Consider the following 25,850-nt stretch of genomic DNA (forward strand, 5'->3'; position numbering starts at 1 on the left):
ATTTCAAGTTCATGATTTAAATTCCTGAGCTTCTTTCGTATGTATATATGTTTATTCACCAATTAAGGGCCCTCAGGGGCATGTACAGTATAACTAGTAATTTAAAATTATAACGATATAAATAGATAACAATCACTCAGATGTACTACTACTCTAAGATTTCATATTTCTGCATGTATGTATACTTTCAGTTTCATTATCCCATGATAGTTTTAACGCTGAGAAACTTCCTGTCCATTTTCATGTTACAAAAGGTAGTTTAGCACGTTTTTCGAATTTAAGGTATTCAATGTGTAACGAGAAGAGATTCATGATTTAAATCAAAATAAATGTTATTGTTGAATAATTGTGAAAGTGAAATAGTTTATATTCACATGATTGGTAAATGATTAGAAGCCCTCCTTTTCGCGCATGAAATTTTTTGAAAGTGTTACCCACCCTTGATAAAAATTAGAAAATAGCTAATTTTCTATAATAATTGCGGTAAATGATTAATTTTATGTCATGTTTTTATAAAGATATAGTTTATACAACCTTTTCCTAGAGACCTTTACGGAAATACAATTTCTTTTAAATACATCTCAATAAAATGTGGTCTTCCTACAGGTATAGACTGCGTTGTAAAATTCAAGGTGAAATAAATTAAGAAGAAATCAAAATTTTGTAAGTTCCAATGGTGGGTTAGTTTTTTCATAACCCCTTCAAAATGATCCCATGATTACAGAAATCACACCATTCGTTTATTAGAAGTTAAATATGTTCGGTATACATTGAATACCTTTAAAAAGAGATCTTTAATGTACCCAGGTGGAATATTTTGACGCCAAAATCAATGTTTTCACCCCCGTAAAGAAAACAATTTGACATACATTCATCTTGCAATATGTTAATGCGGGATGATCAAATGAGAGACTTGAATTAGAAAAGTTTTTGTTGCTTATCAAATATACCTGATAACATTGTGGTGTCAACTTTCGGTATTATTTACTAAGCAATGATACATGTAATTTATTAGAGTGGCATTTGATAAACGAGAACCTGTCCCATTGTTTCACAACATGATCACCATTAAGGTGTGTTTTGACCAAATGCATCCAAAAACAAAAAGAGCCTGTAAGGTTCTGTCGGTGCTTAAAGGCAACAAACTTTCTCTTATCAATTTTTTCAATGCCCTTTTTCACTCTATATCAAATGGTACGTTTTCTTTTGAGAAACATAAAATTGACGGTCGATTAGTCAAAATTTGCTGCCATATTCTTTGATAAATGGAAGTAATATCTTCTCTTGCCTAAAAGCATGGTTTCCGGTGAACTATTGTGACAGATCTGCCACAAGCTTGGCGGCAACCTTACGACAACTTCCTGATCTGCCATAGACATGACGGCAACCTTACGATAACTTCCCGTCTTGGAAATGAAACTGACCACACCGTGGTTGCTATCTACAGGCAGCCATACATGGAAACCTCCGGCGAAATTTGCGGTAAACCTCCGATGATGTTTCCAATGGGCCTTTTGGTAGCTGTATATAAGACCTTGGGAAAAACATTCAGCAAACGTACGCATTGACAATGTACCCCTATTTAGATACTACATGTATACATAGTAAGTAAAAAAAAATATATAGATATACGACTGTATATGAGATGTGTAGGATTCATGCGTTTCGTGACTCAAGTTTACAGTTTTATATGAATTCACAGATCATGTCCCTTTTCTACTGTTAAATTCAACAGGTTATAATTTCAACCTATCAAATATTCTTTAGAAATCATAAGAATGTATTGCATGGGCAAGTTGAAAACCTCACCATATAGAATTATTTTGTAATATCTTGGTTTTACTATAGTTACCTTTATAGAGACAATATTTTACTTGTATGTCTCTTGATGAAGAGTTGAGTTACTATTGAGTATATTGCAAGCTGGTAACCTGAAAATGTAATCCTATGAGTATGTCACAATACATACATGTTATATGCTCAATAATGACTTTCTAATCAGACAAGAAAACCAAGTGGCGAAGATCTGTAATGGTATAATATTTACAGGATAGCCGGATGTTGGTATATATCCCATCATGCATCATATGGACCTGACATATACTTGTGCCATCCCCCCACCCCCACCCCACCCCCAAAAATAAGCAAACGCATCATCAAAGGTTTATTCAAGGAATCGGTTATTTTCATGATTTCCTTTGTCTGGATTTGAACACACATAATCATATGTGAGCATGCTCAATTATTTAGGAAAGTTGTGGCAGACTTAGATCTAAATCTTAGTCGCTGCAAGTTCACTGTCACTGCTATTTTATTTTTTAAACCAGTATTCAGTTGCGCTAACAGGTGCTCAAGTTCAGTCAGATCGCGGTCGTGAGCGATTGTAGTTCTTTACCCACCAGAGGGTATTATTTAAGGAATGACTTTAATTCTGGGGCAAGTTTTACGAGTATAACCTGGTTTGGGTCAGTTTATGCTTTATAATCCGCGAAGCGGATTATAAAAAAGCGTAAACTGACCCAAACCAGGTTATACTCGCATAACTTGCCCCAGAATTAAAGTCATTCCTTATAATTTAATGCAAGAGACAAAGATGCTAACCTTCGTTTATCAAAATGTACATAAACTCGGAAAAATACAAGTCAACCAAGCCGCGCAATGATTTACTTAGCAACAGCGACACGAAGCGTCTAGCTGCGAAGCCAAAAGTCGCCATCTTAGTTCTACGGAGCCTGGCCATTTATCAAAATATTGTATCGAAAGTGAAGTTTATCATGATAGAAAATATGTGTAGACTATCCATGTAATGCGTATTTCGCTGCCCTTTAGAGATAGAGATCGACTTTGAAGTCGCTCATCTCCGACAGATTGAGAAAATACGGGAAATTGCATTGTTTAGGCCTACCCAAAATAAATCATCAAATATCAGAAAATGCAATAATTTACGGCTTTCAACTCTGTGAAAACTTCTACTAAACGAAAACTTACCCTTGTATGCAATGTTGTCTCTAATAGTAAATCCGACACAAGAAAATATGTAAGCAAGTAACAAATAGCGATCCACATGTCAATGTGTCTGACGTCATGTGATAAAACAACGCAACCCCCCCCCCCCCCCCCCCCCCCCCCCCCCCCAGTGAGAAATGTATTTCAAAATGAACAGGGTAATGCTTACTTGGCAAATCATTAATTCGAATATAATATCTTTGTTTTAATCTATTAATAGTATTATTCGACCATACATACAGAGAAAGATGTTGTACAAAAGTGATTTGCGTACAAGTAGGCCTAGATGCTAATATTGACAACGAGAAAACAACATGTGTATCAAACCGAAGTATCTTATTGACATAATTGTGCACGTTGACTTTCTATTCCATAGAACGCTGTTCAAAAATAGTGCTGCGATGTAAATTTAGAGAGAGAGAAAAAAATAGTTCCAACATCTGGTTGTCAAGGGGGTGTGTCCCCATACCAAACCAGGTTATACAAAAATAACTTGCGTTCCTGAATTGGAAATTGACCAATCAGAGACAAGGATACAATAAGAATTAAATTATACACATGTATCCTTACAAATTTAGCATTAAAATGACATGTAATAAAAATGTTTTAAAAAAAACCCAGTATATCAGGATTTACCCGAATTTTCGACACAACGAGTGTATATGAATGAATAAAAAGAACACAAAAACAAACAAACAAACAAACAAAAACACCCCAACTTCTTGACTAGAAAATATAATGTCCTAAGAATTGTGCGTGACGCTATAATTGTTTTAATAGTATTCTTATCTTATTTCGTTTGTTTCCTGGACTTCCATTACTTGGTATTGAGTGGATGTTAAAATGGCGTGACCTGTTGGATGCATTGAGATTTCAGAAAGTGTGAGAAGAACTACTGTTGAGAAATATTTGTATTTTACAGAATCTGGGGTGTGTTTTTTTAAATTTATATCTATATAGATGATGTTTGTATTTCGAACTTTTCAGTTTATTTCTTTATCGAAATTCTTTAATTCTACAATTCATTTCGATTTCACATCCCAAATGCAACCTTTAATTTTAGTAGACTGTCGATCTTTATTCGGTAGATAGTACCTTTTTTTTTTTTACTTGAAAACAAATTCTACAATTAGTCTCGCTTTCAAATCTCAACTGCATTTTGTTTACTTCTCGTAGAGACTGAAATTTGGAATCCATTCTGGTAACTGGAGTGATGTTGATTTAGAACTTGATTCACTTAAAAAAAGAAAAAAAATACAGGGTGTGATAAAAAGAATACCCACAAGCGTAATTTCTTACATGTCTATAACGATCTAGTTTGCCAATACAAACTATCATTGGGTCAAATGCTATCTGACGTGGTTCATGCCGATTGTTAGGCCGTTCTTGGCACACTGATTTTGACTACGGATAACTCCGTTTACCTGATTAAGATATAGGGCTCATGATGGGTGTGACCGGTCGACAGAGGATGCTTACTCCTCCTAGGCACCTGATCCCACCTCTGGTATATCCAGGGGTCCGCGCTTGCCCAACTCTCTATTTTGTATTGCTTATAGGAGTTATGAGATTGATCACTGTTCTTTATCTTCACTTTTCATGTACATAATTGTGTTTTATGTAAAATGGCTTAGCACTGAGGCGGCATCATCTGCAACGCTTCTAATACAATTGTACATAGAATTAAAGCACACAGTAGATGAGAATGGCTGTAGCCTTCTATTTTTTACAGATCCCAATGTATACCTCATGGACCAGCTACCCACAGCGGCAGACGACAGCTCTACCTCAGCCTGTGGTCCCTGCCAGCCTAGGTACGTGACGAAGCGTGCTTTAGCAGGAATAATACATGTGCATTTATAGGGAACTTCTCTCATGTAAGACACATTTTTAAGTATTCCTAATGTTCCAAAGAAATGTCTATCTCGATCCCCACATGTTTAATTTGTACATAGGTTCTTTTTTTTTACATTACTAATTCTTCATTGGAAATGGAACGCTTGTCATATTATCAACTTTTCTTTAACCATGCAAATATATAGTGTATAACTGAAATCATTCAAAAGCTAATGTAATGGAGTTTGTTAAACAACATTTTAAAACTGTTTCCATGTCTATGAAATGATAACTCTCCTAAGCCTTGTATGTAGTGTCCACTGCATAATTAAACAGTGTAACACTGTGCTAACCTTGAGAATATGAGAATACACGACGTTGTGTGGGTATGTTAATTTTGAACCGGCTTATAATTAAAATTTCAAACGCTCTCTAGAGATACATATATAACATTCTAAGAGGAAGCAGCCACACACCTTTATTGTTGTCCTGCGTATGAACACTACTCAGTGCATGAGTAACTATGTTTAGAAATCGTCATTCTCAACGGAAACTACCAACAGAATATATTAGTTCTCATACTCCTGATCATTATGATATATGTACAGAATATATTAGTTCACATACTCCTGACCATTATGATATATGTACAGAATATATTAGTTCACATACTCCTGATCATTATGATATATGTACAGAATATATTAGTTCACATACTCCTGATCATTATGATATATGTACAGAATATATTAGTTCACATACTCCTGATCATTATGATATATGTACAGAATATATTAGTTCACATACTCCTGATCATTATGATATATGTACAGAATATATTAGTTCACATACTCCTGATCATTATGATATATGTACAGAATATATTAGTTCACATACTCCTGACCATTATGATATATGTACAGAATATATTAGTTCACATACTCCTGATCATTATGATATATGAACTTTTTTCAATGTTTTTGCTTTTGATAATGTATTCACAAATTGTTATGATAGGCACTTCCTCGTGAACGCGCTGTGGTTGTAAACAATGCGCGTATGAATACAGAACTACTTTATAAATATAGAACGCTAAGAATTCCGACAGAAAGGAAAGTAGAATTAATGTTAATATTATCGCGCCACATAAAAAGTATGCTGGCGTGAAGGATTGTAGTCCATACCCTTGTGTATTTTCAAAACTAAAATACAGCTTCTTTTCTACCATATAATCATTATTTCCATTGGCGAATTAAAGTTTGATAAATCAGCTAGACTTCAGGAGAGCCTATAAAGGGTAATGTGAAAAAGTACATGAAATCAGAAAACTGGTTTTGTTGTTATGAAGCAAGACTGGATCCCGGGGGTTTACGTTTCATCTTTATTCATTTATAGAATTTGTAGAATCTGCCCACAACTAGTAAAGCACACAAACGTATTCCTCTTTATGACTCTAAAATAAGAGTAAATATCATCTTGAATCTTTTCAATTTGATACAATTACGACAAATATATTAGATAAAAGTGATTGATTTAGATTAGACTAGGATTACAAACAATGACGTATTAACCTGATTTTGGACATTTGATCTGCAGCAATATAGGCAATTCATCTCGAGGTCACACAAAAACAAGACGTCATTGATGCTTTTATAAGTTTGTAAGTGTTTGAAAATTCCGTTCAGCGCTAAATTTCAAAAGGTCATTGTCCACAATATTAACTTAATCCGATCTACATGTATTATACCCGTAGTCACATCCTATCCGACAGGATCGTGATTCGAACAAACGCATGTCGACCTTACCCTTGGTTCAATACTACGGTATAAAATCAAGCACTTGAAATACCATATTTTATTTTTCGCATTACATGGTGACCAGTTCTTCTTTCTTTGTTTATTTTGTGCTTGAATGGCACTCATTTTTATTTTGGGCGACATTAACTCGAAAATTCAGGATCTCCCGAGTCATTTTGTCATTTCGTGTAAACTTAAGTGGCCTCGATCTGGTCCCGTAGATCACTATACATGTATGAACATGGCAAAGCTTGCATACCAATTTGACAATCTTTTGTTTTGTGGCCTCGATTGTGAAATTTCGGATCACGATTGTTGCTCCACCCTAACCCAGGGGCTTCCGGTTTGAATTAGTTCGAATATCTATCAAGTAATCCGGTAAGAAAGCCTCTTTGAAAGGCATGGCCTTCTAATCTCGTGGTCCTACATGTATGTTCAAAACTCCCTTATTTTCTTCAGTACCAGTTACCTTCTCTTGGAAAAAGGTATGATCCTTGATTTGCCTTTTTAAAAAATGAATTCCATTACCCTATGATACTTTGTGCCGAGCACTGTTCAAAATGATCATGCTGTTCTGAATAAACTTGGTTCAAAATGGCCTAGTGGATCTGTAGAAATTGAAAATGTAATATTTTAAATAACGACAATGACTACGAAAACGACCGAGGACGGAAAACTGTTGATTAGAAACGTTTACTTCAGCCTATGATTCAGGTGAACTAAAATTATTTGTCAAAGTCTTGTGTAGTACAGATACAATGTACAAAACGCCAAGAGGGACCATAATTAGCGTGCCACAATCTCATTTAAAATCAGCATTTCGCAAATTCTTTGGTCGTTATAACGATCAAGTTTACAAATACAACCTAGTGTTAGACCCAATGCTGTCGGACGCGTTTTACACCAGTTCTTAGGCCGTTTTTTATACACTGGTTTTGCTGACGTGTTTTACACCAGTTCTCAGGCCGTTTTTTATACACTGGTTTTACTGACGTGTTTTACACCAGTTCTTAGGCCGTTTTTTATACACTGGTTTTGCGGACGTGTTTTACACCAGTTCTTAGGCCGTTTTTTATACACTGGTTTTACTGACGTGTTTTACACCAGTTCTTGGGCCGTGTTTTATACACTGGTTTTGCTGACGTGTTTTACACCAGTTCTCGGGCCGTTTTTTATACACTGGTTTTGCTGACGTGTTTTACACCAGTTCTTGGGCCGTTTTTTATACACTGGTTTTGCGGACGTGTTTTACACCAGTTCTCAGGCCGTTTTTACACACTGGTTTTGCTGACGTGTTTTACACCAGTTCTTGGGCCGTTTTTTATACACTGGTTTTGCTGACGTGTTTTACACCAGTTCTTGGGCCGTTTTTTATACACTGGTTTTGCTGACGTGTTTTACACCAGTTCTTAGGCCGTTTTTTACACACTGGTTTTGCTGACGTGTTTTACACCAGTTCTCAGGCCGTTTTTTATACACTGGTTTTGCTGACGTGTTTTACACCAGTTCTTGGGCCGTTTTTTACACACTGGTTTTGCTGACGTGTTTTACACCAGTTCTTGGGCCGTTTTTTATACACTGGTTTTGCTGACGTGTTTTACACCAGTTCTTGGGCCGTTTTTTACACACTGGTTTTGCTGACGTGTTTTACACCAGTTCTCGGGCCGTTTTTTACACACTGGTTTTGACTACGGATTACTGTATTCCGTTTACATGATCAAGATATAGGGCTCACGGTGGGTGTGACCGGTCAACAGTCAATGCTTACTCCTCCTGGATGCCTGGTTCCACCTCTGTATTTACCCTACTCTCTAGTTTTGTATTCTTTATAGGGATTATGAGATTGATCACTATTCGTTGGATTCACATGTCTGAAACGCCGTGGTAGCCTAGTTGTTAGACCATCCGCCCCGCATGCGGAAGGCCGGAGTTCGAATCCCGGCCGCGACAGACCTAAGTCGTTAAAACAGGTAATTTGTGATGTCTCCCTGCTAAACACCATAATAGTTTTATTATCCTGAAGAATCCGAACGTTAAAAAATAACTATCACACATTTATTGACTTGTACCATATACCTTCTTTTTTTAAAAATTTAAACAAATTCGTAATAACTTTCTCTGCAGAAAATTCTGATAACTTTTCAATAGTTTTCGAAGGGTGAAATAAATGTTACCCTCAACTACATACATTAATTTGTTTTACACTCAATGTCATACATTTATTAGATATATATGTTAACGAAAGCAAAACATTGAGGTTTGAGAAAGTTAAACGAGAGTTGTGACGTCACAGTAGAATGACGCAAAAACATAACGTCAAACGTAAATATTTCGTAACGTATTTCAAGACAAAAACGAAAACATCAAGGTAAATGCAAAATTGCATTAGAATGGAACTATATTTTTTCTCGATTGTTATTTATGACCGTTAATGTTGACGCTGAAGTTTATGATTTACGATCCCGCATATTTTCCTATTACGTTGCTCGCTTTAAAAGTTATCTTCTAAAGGGAGACAACACAGTTGTCACCCTGCGCGTGAGGGAGACATCACGAATTGTCTCCCTCCACGTGACCAGCCCTCGACCAATGAAGTTTACTGTATTATTCTGAAGGTATAATAATCCCTGGTGCCCTCCATGTTTATTTTAAAACAAACACTGGTATTAAATGCGATGTTAAGGCATATAACAAAAACCGAAAGAAGACAACATTTGATTTCAGACATGAAACTGACAAAATCATGGCGCAAACCTGGTTGTAAATATGAGAATATTCCCTGCCAGAAATGACCTTTGGACAAGATATCTTTAAAATCTTGAAAATTTCACAATTTTCACTTTTTCATTGATCAAATCAGACGCTTATCCTATATCGCTCGACAATATTTTCTGGATAATGTTACATGAACAGTGTATTTCATTTTTTTTTTTTTTTTTTTAAATCTTATTCACCAGCTGTAGTGAATACAAAAATCTAATGTAAATAAGGACAGCCATTAGTGTTACTTCACAATACGCCTGACACAGGACAGAGAAAGTTATTACGACTATATAAACGTAGTGATGGATAAGCTTTTTAAAACGATTTTTATAACTTTAATATGTTTTACGGCGTGACCGTGTTTGAGGGCGAAGCAAAAAAGTTTTGACATTAGTATCTATATCCAAAACAGGACAAAAACAACCCGAAGTTGGCACACGGACGGAGCTGTATCAAAGCATCCTAATTTTAGACTTTGATCTGCCTATATATTGAACGCGGGAAATATAACACAATCGATGTAAACAGTACATTGTGACGTCATATTCAGCGTCGTTATTTAGCAAATTTACAAACATAGCGTTTGAACCACAACAAAAAACATGGCGTTAATCGTGGAGTGATTATATATGATTAGGAAAATAAGATTTACATGCTTTTACGGATTTTATGTGTAACATCTCAGAACGACGTGAACTAGGGTAGACGAGATTCAAAATGGAGGAATACATGTCCACGCGCTAATATTCGAATCGACGCCATTGGTACCAAACTTTTCAAGTTCCATAGTTATGGTTTAATTTTTCATTATTTTCCTATATTTTCCTCTTAAACATGTATATACGTGTTACCTATAGGGAGAGCTCCGCTCTCACGGTTGCATTTATATTCATTGTAGATGTCTATATACCTGACACATGAGTAACACGTGTACTATATTCTCGCAAAAAAAAGATAAAGTAAAAGTGTAGTTGGAAGAAAACTTTCACATTTTATCGATTTTTTATCTCCCGTCAGAAAACTATACTCATATACATCGTATGAGGAAACAATGTAAACTTAGCATATCCGGACACAGTAGGTATCGAGATAAGTTACATGTATATATGTAAACTTTTCCATCAGTAGTATTACTTATTTCACTAACCTAAAAGTAACCTTGCTTCCAGGTGTAAAATAATGCACATTTCATTTAATATCCATCAACAATAATGAGAAAGATACTAGTAATTGAATTAAGGTCAAAGTGAATTTGAAAACCTGTTCGTGAGTTCTGTCACGGAATAGAGGGGTTGGAGGGGTGAGCTATTGGAAACAGTACTCCGTAGTAATATATCCTTTAACAGATAATGGTAGCTACAGGTAGGAATAGTCTTAGACTTCTTACATACAGTGTTCAGGCCTCGTGACCATATATAAACTGAGAATAGACTTAAGTCTAAATTTCAAATCTAGGTAACTTTTGAAATACTTTTCATAAATAAATAAAATTTTTCAGTATGTTTCCATTTGAATTTTATAAACCTGCATTTTTTTAACATTTGTGCAAGATACAGTATATCTTTTAAGGTATAAGTAATCAAAATTTTGACTTAAGTGTATTCTCAGTTTATGGTCTAGAATTAAAGAATATCTATAGGCACGTGCACAATGTTGTTAAAGGGTGTAACAACGGTGCGTTTTGATCCGATAATACAGCGATATACCTTTATTTCCGTTCTGAATATGGTGAATGTAAAGTCTACATTAATAATTCAAATAAAAACAAATACTTGTAATCTCCGTCAACTTTTTAATAACTTTCCCTTAATAAGCAAGTTTTAATTAGGATTAATGAAACGGTTTTGCAATGCATGACCGATTTAACTAGTGACACTACAGATATCCCCCCATGTTAATGAGTAAACCATAATATCCGGTGAACCAGTTTAATTTGACACAGAACGTTTATATTTGTGATTAAAGTGTTACCCAGTGCAAAAATGATGCACCTAGCAATTGGTACGTGATCTGGTTTGAAAATAAACATTTTGCGACACAAATGAAGAAATCATTAATTCAAGAGATTTTAAAAATCGTGATTTATAGCAATATTTCAAATCCTTTACTGTTCATGCCTTTAAAGAAAGACATTAAGTAAAATATACAAATAAATTAAACAAATGATAAATTGGTGCCTTAATTCTTTGCCCCAGCTTTTACATGGAAATTTCACTTTCACGTTGCTTTGATTTTTATCATCATTAGACACAACGCCCTTCCTAGACACTTGAATTGGATAACAAAGAATGCAAGACAGTTAAAATGAGTCGGAAATCGCATCTACATTTTCTTTATGTGTTTTAACCTCAGTATCTCGAACCCTCGGATGCCTCGAACTTTTCTCTTGGCCTCATAGAGTTCGAGATAATGAGGTTTGCGAGGTTTGACTGTTTGAAGATACACGTACATGTAATTACAAGGTCTATGGTTTATATTTGTAATGCGTATTTTTGTATTGTGTGTATTGTATACTTTTTCATTTCTTTTATAATCTTCTCTGTACATACATATTCTATATTTGTCATTACTTTGTATCCTTTTTATTTACACGTCTAGAAAACCGTATTATTCTATAATGCTTCATTTGTATTAGATATCATAACTGGCGTATTCTATGTTGCTTTATAGTATATTTGTCTCGGAGCGGAAGTTCGTTTATCGTTATATACAACAGGTGAATAAACAAAACGACATGTATATTTGAAAATGCTATTTATTAAGTAAATAATGTTTTACACAGACATGGTTGGGGGGTTGGGGGTTCAAACTAAGGTATTGACATTCAATAGTTAGAGTTGTACACAAGGGTGACAATTAATGCGTCATCTAGGTAAACTGTTCACACCATTTTGTCCTATAGAAAATTTATTCAAACACTCTCCTTCCTCATTTTGGTCAAACCCTCGGATTTCTATAGGATAAATCTTGGTCAAACTGTCTGCGGGCAGTGCTCCCCCTGCTGTATTTTTGTGGTGTAAAGATCAGTAAAATCATCTCCTATCTTGGTAAAATCCTCCCTCAATTCATTTCTTTACAGTATAGGATCTTCAAACCCTTAATTGTGGTCAAACCTCTTTAGATGGATTTCCATTGTGCGTATGAATCTTGATAAATGTAGTACGCCGACAGAAATGAAAGTAAGATGTAAATATCAAACATAAATTTCATTTTTGAGAAATGAAGACATGAACTGCGACGCTATATAAGCCAGCATAGTTCATGAAGCGCGCTATAGACCTTTCCGAAAACGTGAGTTATCTCTCTTTGTATTCTTACATTTAGTGTGCATATGACAACTTCCGGGTAGTAACAACTCATACTTCGCATATATTATAAGAGTTATATTAGTATGGGTGCTGTTCAAAATCGAAAACAGTTGAAATTATTTGTACGAGAGAGTAAGAAAATGTTAATGGAAACAAAAACGAATTTCTTGATCGAGTCGGGTGTGATTTTTCGGGGGGAGAGGGGTTGTTTAAAAATTAAATTTGAAATCGCGCAGACATTCATTTGTTTACATATGTCTCCAATAACGACTGACATAATTATTTTGTATGAAAACAGAACTTCTGATTCTCAAGAGATGATGGCATCTCATCAACTCAAAGCTCGGGTTTTTACAAGGATCGACACGTGCAAAGATCTTGCATAACACCCCCCCCCCCCTCTTTCCAAAATAATAAAAAAAAAATCAATTAGATTAGGAAATCAACGCTCTCGTTGTTTTATCAGGGTTAAAATTATTCCACCACTACCAATTGACTCTTTCAAAAATAAACCAGATTGCAATGTTTGGGTAACTTTCTCCAAAGTACCTGGACGTGTTCATTCTGTGTGCAAATCATTTGTACACTGCAGCATGAAGCTGGAATTGTTAATATCAACTGATATGTTTAAAATGCTGAAAAATAGGTAATTAAATAAAAAATTTAAAATTAATTTTGTTCAATATTGCTCGATTGATATAAATCATTTTTCATAGATCTGTGTGATCAAGGGGGGGGGGGGGGGGGGGGGGGCGGGCTGCCATATTCTCAAATGTACTCTTTGGGGGATAGGTAAGTTTAACCCCCAATAGAATGCTTTTGACGTCTCTGTACCTTCCCTCTTTTATTCGTTTTAGCTCCCTTGAAATGTACTTGATTATGTATAGGCACGTATCATGTCATAACAGAAATTGCAATCTCAGATTTAGACCCCCCTTTTCGCCACAAATTTACAAAATACTTTTGAGTAAAACTCCAAATATTTAACCCAAAATGGCTGTATACAGGACACACTCCTGCCGACTATAAATTCAGGGCGTTCAATTATATTTTAAGTTATTTTATTTTCAAAACATTGCATGTCTAAATGTGGTTTGTGACGATGAATTTCTTTATGGTTATACTTGTATTTGAAACTGTATAAAGTTTACAAGTGGACAGACAGCTGGAAATCTGTCAGTGGCCTCTCACTTACAAGTACAAGCTGGGATAAATTTTACTCGCCAATCGAAGAGATGGACATTTTCAGAATCCAGAGGTGTCAGTTCGACATAACTAGACGTGGCAGAACTTTTATCGCTGAATGTACTACATTGATATTGAACAAGTAACTTCTGATATTTTATTATAAATCTGACTGTATTAAAACACGGGCTAAAGATTCTGAGGAAATGTATGCAATATATGATATATACTAATTTCAGTCATAAAACACGTAAAATCCTGGAAAATGGGGGGGGGGGTAGTTAGAATAATCTAACTGCGTCTCGGGACAGGCCCTTCTCTTTAACGATATCGCGATAGAACATTCTATCGGGGGGGGGGGGGGTTCCTCCTCTACTTAAAACATTAATTTTGTATTATTTTTACATGCAAAGTTGCTTATTTTCACGTGTATGAAGTAAACCTATGCATTGGGATTTTTTATTAATGTTAAAATATTTGTTGGCGTGATTACTGTAAAATTATACAGCAATATCTTTGCGGCCTTCGGCACTGTTCATAATGACGCTTCTCGAATATACTACCCGGAAGTCTTAAACTACTGTTACGCAAGCGCACTACGTCCCGGATCAAGGAAAGATAACTCATGTTTTCGGATTGGCCTATATAAGCCAGCATAGTTCACGAAGCGCGCTATATAAGCCAGCATAGTTCATGAAGCGCGTTGACGCTATATAAGCCAGCATAGTTCATGAAGCCCGTTGACGCTATAGTTCACGAAGCGCGTTGACGCTTTAGAAAAGTATGTCGACGTGAGGCATAGCTTATTTTTTTTTATATACATGTAATTGAATTTGTTATAGAAGTGAAAATCGGATACAATACAATAGACACATCATAGCATTAGAATATATGTGGTTTAATATACAATTTCAATCAAATGTGTACAAAGAAATGAACCGTTAGGAAGCAATCTCTCCTAAAATTATTAAAGTCTTTATTATACGATGAAAGTATGACCATCTTGATGTCAACAGGCACATGAGCTTTAGGAATAAAAAGGTGAAACATGCATTTTCATAAAATTTAATGCTTTTCCCCACTGTAAGACAAAACAAATTGTTGGAAAACATGGGACTTTGGTGTTTATAAACCCGTTTTTTTTTTTTTTATAAAAATAGAAAATATATAATTTAAATAGAAACAATATTTATTTTCGGAAAATTATACAATATATACAAATGAAAACGTACGTTATCAACGGAAAATCATACAATACAAATGAAAAACATATCTTATAATACACATTAGAAAATTATACAATGAAAATAGAAAAATATATCATACAAAAAAAAAAGAAGACTGAACATCTATATTACAACCGTTTACACACCTTTATATAAGTATAGGTCTTTACGGATGAACATGTAAGCAAGTTATTTTGAAGAGAAAAAAATGAACAAGTACATGACAAAACAACCTAATGTTTACTTTTAAGTCACTTTTAAAGTAAATCATCAGATATGACTATACCACTTTTTTTTCGATTTTGCATGATTCTTACAGAGACTAGTACTTAAAACTTTTCAAAAATGTACAAGTATGTATCAAAACTTTTGGTAAATAGCCAATTGTCTCAGATCTCTTCCCATAGTACTCCAGGGAGACTTGTATATCAGGAACATAAATATCTAGCGTTTCTTATTCGCCAGATCCTACTTGTACACGTTCCACTTGCTCCACTTCCTTCTCTGGGTACACGTGTTTTGAGATGTGAAACACATCTACGAATCCGACCGAAGGCCTTTTTATGTCTGCCATCTAAAATCAAATCACTTTATTTAGAGTATCATTGATTTAACGAGGAGGCGATAAGGAACGTTGTGGTCTTCCTGGTGCGGTGCTTATTCGGTGTAGATAGAATGAATGAAATGACCGGTCAGGGATCGTGAGAATTAAGTGGCCCGCGTCTGTTCAATGACCTCTTCACACCCGAATTTATTCTCATATCCAAAACTTTTTAAAAAAAAAATTGTAAAGTGAATATTTGCAATTCCGTCAGAGTTAATATTTTGCATTATAAAAATCTAAACGGCAATGAGCTCATTGTGTAGGGTTTTACGATAATTTTTCAATGCATATACAGTACTTACAAAATTTAATTCTATATTTGAACACATCATACGCATTCTTGAACATGATGAAATCTGAATCTCCATATGGTAATTGTATAGTGTGTTTTCATTTTTTTTTTATTTTTGGCATCCACATACATTCCAAAAACAAGACCTGTTTCATGCAGTAATTTGTGCTAATTGGTATAGCTTATCAGTAGAATGTTACAAACAATATAAACATGGCGGTGGTACATTTACAGAACATATATACGTACGTAATTACAAATATCAAAATATCAAAAGTGGGGACACTCCTGGCAGGTTTTGGCCATACATGTATACCTTTTGGTAATCCAAGAATTTGTGTCTATATTTAGCTCATTTGAGAAGATCTTCGATCGAATGAATAATTAAAAAAAGCTTGGTTATCGTCATTTATTATTTCGTGCTCACTTTCAAAACGTGTATTGTATACCAAACAAAAAAGAGATGTAATGTGAAATTAGACACATGTATATCGTTCATAGAACGTATAGGTACGGTGCACCCGGTCTCTCGTACTTTGTAAAATGATTTAAAGATCGTGTTAAGTATTGTTACATCACATATCATAGACTATTTACTTACTTATAAACAGGAAGAACTTAACAATGTCGATATGGGGAAAGACGTAAAAAGATAAAATGAATTTGATTTCGCTGAAAATTAATTTGTTTTGTCCTTGAATGACTGAGAAGAATATTTTTTTCATGGACATGTTTCGTCACCGATGTACATGTATATGAACTTTGTGTCCACTGTAGATACGAAGGCAACATACAAAATATAGTCCGTATATTCCTGTCCATGTTTGTAAGCTGCCATTAACATGCCGTGTTGAGACAGGTCAGGATATTCATCATTATTCAATATATATACATTTTGGCAACCAAAAAAAAAAATGTTTTTAAAATCATTGGTTGGAGAATGCGATCACATTGAAATTCATGGAATATCGACATTCGTGACTAAACGAAAAATTGGGGGGAAAGACAAATGACGTGTTCACGTGTTGTTATTTTCACAACTACTCTGTATAGAAGTTAGAGGGATAAAGCTTTAATCTCCGCACGCTGTGTATTAAAAATGTACAAGTGATTTGACTACTTATCAGTCACTCGGTGCGCTGTGGCTATCCTCTTGGATGTACAATACACATATACACAAAACTATTTCCGAGAAATTTATCGCTAGGATTTCCTTCTTCCTACCGTTTCGTTTCCGAATAGAGACAGCTGATTGTGTTTAGAGATCAGTCGTCAGTATCGGCTACAGCGTTACGGCAGGTAAACATGCTGCTCAATGAGGTTGTGTTTCACGTCATTCAAGGTATACACGGGATATTTATGTGACGATTTTTACAATTCATCATTGTCTATTCAATTTTTAAATTATCCTACTTGCCACCTGTTTGTGTTTTGTTTTGAGGACTGTCAGGGTTTTTTTTTTTTACCTCTTTATTTCATTGACCTATGGATACTTTTAAGGGAGAGCAGTTGAATAGAGTGATGTATTTATTTTTAGCCAAACATCCCCAGCAATGGACGAAAGAGGAGGTGGCTGTGTGGCTACGGTGGTGCGGGGAGGAGTATTCAATAGACGCAGTACCCGCTGACAAGTTTGACATGAACGGTAAGAAACATTTTGTGTTCAATTCGGCGAATTTCAAGATGGATATCGTCATTTTTCCTCTTTTTGTTGTCGAATGGTTCTTATGAAAATATTTCTGATATCGTATGATTAGTCTATCTTAAATTAAATCGAGGGCAAAACAAAATACATTACCTTTTTGTTAAGATAAGAATGACAACGTTAAGCTTTCAGAATTCAAGTATAAAGGTCTGATATAGAAATAAATTTGTCAAGTGTTTACGACCCGAGAAGCCTCGCGCCATATCAAAAACGTACTTTTAGATTTTCTAAAAAATAAAAAAAATAAAAAAGAAAGAAAGAAGGAATTTAAGGTAAACAGTTGAGACTCCATTGGTGTAAAATGATAATGATGAAAAACAGACCTTTGATGTCAACATCTTGGTCTTTTACATTGAATGACAAGGTCGTGCTATTGTACGAAACAAAGACTCTAACAGCATCTGAATATTAATTACATATCAAATTCCAGAGCATTAATTTCTTGTGAATCTATATTTAGAGACAGATCATGTACGGGAAAATTTTACCTTTCAATTTTACTTTTGTGCTCCAAAAACATGTTACATGTTGTATTTGCCTGTCACTGCACGACAAATCAAGCATTGTACAGCTGAGTAATGATATAGAGGGCCCTGAGCGTGGTCAGCCCCCACCCCACCCCCACAACCTGGAGATTCTCGTGATGTGTCCAGGCGGTCGGAAGGCCTGCGCTTCCATCAAACTCATTATTTCTATCATTTGGGAGAAAATCAATCTTCTCTCCCTTAGAAATTAGTTGGATCATTTTTCATACAGTCAAACAAACGGACAAACATTAGTAAATGCATAATTAATTCCTACAAATAAGTGTAGTTCATTATTGATTAAGGGCGTATGCTACAACAGAGAAATTCGATGTAGAAGAAAAGGGTGGATATGTACAATATTTTGAAGTTGAAAATTTTCAAATTTATTTTATTTTGTCAAAAAATTCAATTTTTGTAGAAGGTAATCTGGGGGGGGGGGGGGGGAAATTAAAATCCCTGCTCGACTCGAACCTACGACCTACAGTTCAGCAGTCATTATGCTAGCCTATTGAGCCACTCGGCTAGGTATCTAAATAGAAAAGGAAAAGTCAAATATTGCTGATATTGATTTTTTCATCCATGTTTTTAAAAGAAGTCAGCCATTATAACAATGTAGAGCACCTCCTTAATGGAAGAGAGTACACAAGTAATGTAAACGGTATCGAATTCAAGCCCTGCGTAACGATTCCACTCATTAGTGAATACGTAGGTATTCGGATTCTTTAAATCAGTCACGTGGAACGAGGGGGTGGGGGTGTGCTGCCCCCGCCAACTTTTTTGACAACGGTAATTTTTCGTTGTTAGTTATTTTTACAGGCACAGTAAAATGTGCACGTATAATCTCCCCTTTTCATAGTAGTATTGAATGGTATATTCTGAGAATATATTGAAGTTTGAAGTGAAGAACTGAATCCACGTAACGAATGGTGAACACTAACCCTTTTGTTTTAGCTCGCAAGAATTTGAGACAATGGTAGAGTCATCTTCTCTGATCCCCCACGTCCACCCCCCACTTTGAAAAACGATACTGGTTATAGAAAGAATTTATTTTAGATATGTACAGCCAACACTGATTTTCAGGAAGTAATAAAAATACCCGCCTAATATATCATGAGTTTATTTAAATATGATAAGCGCGTAGCATTTCACACATTGTAAAACACGGAGAAAGACAAAAGATATACCCGACCTTCCCTGTTAGTGCATGTTATCTCAAGGCCGTAGTTAAGAATTCACAGGGGACGCTCCTCGCTATTGCGACCGGGACTTTGATCAGCTAGTTGTTCAGAGCTAGTGTTTTTTTTCGAACATCCGATTTAAAGACGCTGTGGGTTTATTGGAGTGAAACCCTGCATCCTGATAATTCTATCGACATCTCTGTAATGAAATTAATAATCAATTATTCGTCTTAATGAATTAATACGTACGTCTAACCAACGTTCAATATGGAATCAATTTCGATTTTGATAGGTAATCGGTTTTCAGGTGGAGGTTGGCGAGTTCATACGAACCCACCCACCCCTTCTCCGGGCTGCATGTGCATCTACTGTGTGCATTTAATTTATGTTGCACTGACCATCTGTATATGTTAATTACACATGCATATTATATTGACATTATCGAACATACATGTCAGTGAGCCACGTGTAAGACGGAACTCACAAGAAATACTAGCTGTTGTATAAAGAAAAGGTACTCTATTTTATTGCAATAGAGCAGAAGGTGTACCCTCTTATAGCAGAACGTGCTGCCTGTTATACATGTAGCAGAAGGTGCTCTCTGTTATAGCAGAAGGTGCTCTCTGTTATAGCAGAATTTGCTCCATGTTATAGCAGAATTTGCTCTCTGTTATAGTACAAGGTGCTCTCTGTTGTAGCAGGTGCTCCCTGTAGTAGCAGAAGGTGCTATCTGTTGTAGCAGAAGGTGCTATCTGCTGTAGCAGGTGCTTCCTGTTATAGCAGGTGCTCCCTGATATAGCAGAAGGTGCTCTCTGTTGTAGCAAGTGCTCCCTGTTGTAGCAAAAGGTGTTCTCTGTTGTAGCAGGTGCTCCCTGTTGTCGCAGAAAGTGTTCTCTGTTGTAGCAGAAGGTGGTATCTGTTGTAGCAGGTGCCTCCTGTTACAGCAGAAGGTGCTCCCTTTTATAGCAGAGGGTGCTCTCTGTTGTAGCAGGTGTTCCCTAATATAACAGGAGGTGCTCCTGTTATAGCAGAAGGTGCTCTCTGTTGTAGCAGGTGTTCCCTGATATAGCAGAAGGTGCTCTCTGTTGTAGCAAGTGTTCCCTAATATAGCAGAAGGTGCTCCCTGTTATAGCAGAAGGTGCTCTCTTGTAGCAGGTGTTCCCTGATATAGCAGAAGGTGCTCTCTGTTGTAGCAGAGTACGATAAATACCCCCAATGCTTCCTCGTCGGTTTGTGAGTCGTATAAACAGGTCTTCAAACTGTAATGTTATAAACACTTAGGTGTCAGACAAGGAGGAAGCTGTAAAATGGTAAAGAGCCACCAATCATTAATATACATCCTAATTATTAATTAAGATGAACGACACCTAAACCAATCCTTCATAAAAAATACACAAAATGAGACCAGGACCAGGACCTATCAAGCTTTTATCATTGAGTCATTGAAACATTTTCTGGTGAAATCAGTTTTGAATGATACTAAACTCATACAATGACTTTAGCACTTGACGATTCAGTCACATGACAGATTTGACTATCCATGACAACTGTTTTGTGCAGGAAAAGCACTGTGCCTTTTAAAGAGAAGTGATTTTATGGAGAGAGTGCCAAAGAATGGAGACCTATTGTACAACGCATTAACGAAGCTCGTCCAGAAAAATTCAGGTGAGTGGAGGCGCAATACGGAGCTTTGTACTCACAAAATTCTCCAACCTTCAGTCCGGACATTTTAATTCCGGAATATCTATATCCATCTATAGACTATGATAGTAAATTGTATGCACTTTTATGTTTTATTTTAAAGGTGAAATAAAGATAGTATTTTGATGTTTTCTATCGTAATTCTCTATTCCATTATGTTTGGTATATAAGGTAACCGCGGACATGATCCTGTAGATAATTATTGACATCGGAGCGCTCGCTCTGTCCATAGGAGGCAATGAATAATTTTTTTTTATTGTTTCGGCAGAATAATTTCTTATTGAAAACACGGATAAAAGTTTTGAATGATAGATCTTTAAAATCTTTAAATATATAACTCTTAATTGCTATTATCAATATGTTGGAAATTTATTCATTATTAATCATATTTTATTAATTTACTGTTTTATACTAAGTTTTTGCAAGACATATTCCCCGGAATGGCAGTGCACATGTAAAATATGAGTTTCCGTGTATTAAATATATATTTTGGTTTGAATGTTACAGTTGCAAATACATTCATTTCTACCTACATAGGAGATTTTCAAAAACCACGACTTGCAAATCGGATTTGTAGGCACTCAATCTTACATGTATACATGTAAACGGCATAATCACGTGACATAAATCCGGGGTATATAGGACCTGCATACCACGAGATTTCAATATGCAATTGTCATATAAGAACCCTAAATAAATATGAAACTTGAAAAACAACCTATGAAAAAAACATACAGAATCACTCGATGCTGATTTTTTTATGTGTTTAACAAAATTACTTTCTTTCGTTTTTATTCAATGGGCAGATATATTAATTACTTTTGAATTTCTAAAATGCTGCATTTATATACAAGTGTCATTTAAATAATATGTTTTCTTCAAATAATGTGTTTATCATGTAATGCACTTCAAACTTCCATATTGCATTTGTGTAATACTATGTACATGTTTGGATGATACTGCATACATTTGTAATTCTGGAAAACCACACTAGTGTTCTTACATAAATGATATTATTAATGCCTATATATAAAGTGTGCATACATTATTTTCTTCCGCTTCCATTTTTGAATAGAAAATGTCATTTTACAATTCCTTCGAAATGCATAACTAAATTCTTATTATTCAAATTAAAATCACAATTCAATCAATATAAACTAAATTGAAAAATTGAAAACGAAGATTTTGGTCTTAGTTGTTTTTTTTTTTTTTTTTTTTTTTTTTTTTTTTTTTTGTAAAACGTAGGCCCCAAAAAACCTTAGCGGCTGATTTTACGCTTAATTGCATCAAAATTACCTTGTAACCAGCTGGTCATCGCTTCCTGTTTTGATTTCAGGTGCATTTGATGGTCACAGCCAAACAGGCTCACCCTACCAAAATATTTCGCCATCAGCATCTACATTTCAAATCCCACAGCAGTTTTCATCGCCAGGTAAAGTAACGTTTGCGCACCTGTTCATTAAAATCTAAAAAAAAAACCACCAGAATCTTCCCCTCACCTGCTGTTGTTTTAAAGCTCGAGTAATCTGGCCATCTACATGTAACATAAGGAAAAAACTCGACGGCCCTTCTACGAAAATTCCCACGAAAGAATAGATAAAGTATTTCAACTGCATGACTGGTAATATAAATGGGGACGTTGATATTTCTTAAAGTATATCTATGATTCGTTACATGTTGACAGTGGAAATGATTCAAGGAGATTGTGTTTCCGGAAATAGAAAAAAATCAAATAAAATCTAGTAAATGCACAAAGACGTGTATAACATTTCTACCTACTTACATCGTTATTCCATCAACTAAAAATGATGCGTGGATACATTTGAAATTGCCTGCAAATGTGAAACAAACTTGAAAGTGTTTTAAAACATTAACAGGCTACACTGTATACATTGTATGTATTTTAGAATAGAATACTCTTTCTTTAAAGTCCGGAGTACAAAGTTAAAATCAAAGAAAGAGTTTTTGGCCAATTACATGTAAGAGGTCCATAAAAGGGGGTCCCCTTATTTTGACAATATACTTTTCCTTATCGCGGTTTTATAACCATTCCCTCTCAAAATCGTTGCTACGGGCGTGTATAAACCCTTCAATCTTGACCAACTCAATTTAATCTCAAACATATTACCACAGATGCAAGATGGTTCACGCGTAAAGTGCATTTTAAGACATAATTTATCCTTCTAAAATACCCATCCTCATATAGAACAACTGTAAGACATTTTAACCATTCGGCGGACAGATTTTGAACATTATCAAATCGATTCTGTGATCGCATCTCCAAACACACTGATCCGTGTGTTTTACGACACTTCCTCTCCACCAGGAAACGGATCACAGGAAAGCGTTATTTATGGTCATGTAAAAACTTAATCATCCGGATATTTCAGGAAAACTGTAGGGAGTGATAATGATCGAGAAAATGTCAAACATGTCTGCGTTTCCGTGTTGATCTTTGAGACAGACCGGATATACGGCCAGTAAAATGTTTCTAATATGACACAGACTTGCTGCTAGTAATTCGTGGTATTGATCCAGCGCTCAAAAGTATTGTGTTTTTAACAGAAGTGTTTCCGTGTTTTATTTTATTTTTTCTTCATGTTTCCAGGTAACGCGGCACAGTGATGCCCCCTTTAAAGAAAGGTGTATTTGTTTAGATCACAACTATCAAACATTTATTCAGCTGCCTTTGTTTTTAAAAAAACAGCTTTCGTTATGAAAAACACAACACACAAGTATATATGAGCTAGATTTTATAAAAGCATCCCATCATAGTAAAAAATAACACTTCAAAGTCAAGTAGATTTTATCTGCTATACTGAGTGGTGATGCAAAAAGGAAGTAATTTGCTGACTTTGAGGAAGACAAACTGTGAAATAAAAGGAAGCAATTTTATTTGCTATCGCATATCATAGTTCTGAAAAGCTTAAAATCAGGAGAGTGTAAGTGTAAAAATGCTTTAACAGAAGTAGTTATTTTTGTAGCCTGACAGTGTACATAGTATTTGATTATTTTTGTTCCGACAGATGTATTATTGCATAATGAAGTTTAACAAGGCATTATGGTAGGCTCTGTGATGAAGAGCGACCTAGATCATTGACAATTTTTACAATTTTTCTTTTTACATCTAAGGCCAAGATTTAAAAACTGTTGATACACTGTAAATCCTTATATATATCACCGCTCGTAGGTTACTGAACGAACGTTAAAGTACTGCAGTATTGTCACATATAAAGCATGCATATAAAGGTACTAATATCGGGGGGTGGGGGTGGGGGGTTCTACCTTTCTCAATGGTTAAATATGTATGCCCCCTTACTGTTAGGTATTATCCCCCTTACTGGTTTGATAAATTTATCCTCGTAGTCGCCTTGTTAAGTGCGTCATAGTTAAGAAATAAGGAGTTGTGTTTTGCCATAGACTGTGAAGTATTTGAAATGTATTTTGAAACCATGCAAGGTTCTTATGAAATTCACATTTCCTTTGGCAAAATGGTAGTCAGCGGACTTTCATTAACGCACTCCTTGGCAATGTTTTCAGAGAAGAGCTAGCGGAAATGCCCGAATCCGAAAGATTTGTTTTACGTATGTTTTGAGAAACTTGGTAAAGTCACTCCATAAATATTGCGTCCTTTGTATTCCATCATCTCTGTGCTATAATTTGTCATTGAATGAGTTTATTTCGTTACATGACCAGGATGATATCAAACACTCATACACACCACAGGCAATTATATCGCTTGGGTTCGAATTTAATGTTAAAAGAGAACTCTGTAATAGTAAATTCGAACCTAAGCGATGTGATTGCCTGTGATACACACAACTTCGCCTTAGAAGGACGAACTTCTCTGGTGTGGTATGTTTTTGGAGCACGGAGACAGGGCTGATTGTCCATTCTCCAACCCGATACGTCCATGAAAGAAATTTTTTGTTTTTCGAAACTTTTATTGTTTAATTTTGATTTGCGTCACCTGCCATGCATTACCAGTGATACTCCCCTTTTTATGCAATTTGTTTCATTGACACTCGATCGTGTTTTTAAAACTAGAATAAATACTATTTTTCATAATGCATTTTTAGATCAAACGAATGGTGGAGTAGTACTCATATCTCGCTCAAATGCACAGACAACACCAGTATTCACGACCAAAGTGAGGCCGTTTGTACCCATACTTCCACATCCGGCGAATCATATTACAAAGCAGGAGATACTTCCGGTCACCACAGTACCAGGTAGTTGTAAGAATTAAGATACATTTCTTCCTATATTGTCTATTTTGTCATTGCGCATGCTTAAATAGAATTACACAATGGAGAATTTTCCCCCTCAGACAAGCTCTAATTTCAGTTATTTTTGCCTGTCGTGATCATGAAATCATATTTAGTTTTGCACAGCAGATGATGCAATTTTGAACTTTTTAATCATTTCTACAGGGATTCTCAGTCCTGCTCCTAGTCCTTCCGACACCGGAAGCGGATCTGACGTCGACTCTTGCACAGAATATGACGGTATTTCTCAAGCATGTCTCGTTTTGATAAACTCCCGTACAGGGCACTAGTTTTTGAACAAGCACTTATGAAAATTGTAATTTGTCATAGATCGAATGACGTGTAGAAATCCAATGCAGGCCTCACAGTTAAATTACATGAATCAGCTACGACCAACCATTCCCACAGGTTCAGATCTCGTCCCATTCCTCAGAAGCAAGGAGTCAGGTATGAGT

At 35.5% G+C, this 25,850-nt stretch overlaps 1 protein-coding gene and 1 long non-coding RNA gene across 23 annotated transcripts in view; one reads left to right on the forward strand and one right to left on the reverse strand.

Moving 5' to 3' along the window:
- The window catches only part of LOC125646011 (transcription factor ETV7-like), a 59,219-nt gene that overhangs the window by 28,021 nt on the left and 5,348 nt on the right, over window positions 1-25,850 (forward strand). For 3 of the 22 annotated variants that reach the window (XM_048872101.2, XM_048872105.2, XM_048872106.2), the window contains exons 2-8: window positions 4,739-4,820; window positions 17,554-17,661; window positions 20,987-21,091; window positions 22,464-22,559; window positions 25,207-25,362; window positions 25,561-25,635; window positions 25,726-25,848. In XM_048872101.2, coding sequence (XP_048728058.1) covers window positions 4,739-4,820; window positions 17,554-17,661; window positions 20,987-21,091; window positions 22,464-22,559; window positions 25,207-25,362; window positions 25,561-25,635; window positions 25,726-25,848 — 745 coding nt within the window. Of the gene's footprint in view, window positions 1-4,738; window positions 4,821-4,840; window positions 4,884-17,028; window positions 17,359-17,553; window positions 17,662-20,986; window positions 21,092-22,463; window positions 22,560-25,206; window positions 25,363-25,560; window positions 25,636-25,725; window positions 25,849-25,850 lie in introns of those variants that run through there. The other 19 variants (XM_048872103.2, XM_056141361.1, XM_048872102.2 and 16 more) reach the window with 15 other exon arrangements.
- Window positions 17,552-22,555, reverse strand: LOC125646028 (uncharacterized). Its single transcript, XR_007359556.2, has 2 exons — window positions 22,424-22,555; window positions 17,552-20,685 (listed from the first exon to the last, which is right to left on the reverse strand). It is a non-coding gene; the product is annotated as an uncharacterized LOC125646028 (long non-coding RNA).

Source organism: Ostrea edulis, chromosome 6, assembly GCF_947568905.1.
Source record: "Ostrea edulis chromosome 6, xbOstEdul1.1, whole genome shotgun sequence".
Taxonomy (NCBI): Eukaryota; Metazoa; Mollusca; class Bivalvia; order Ostreida; family Ostreidae; genus Ostrea; species Ostrea edulis.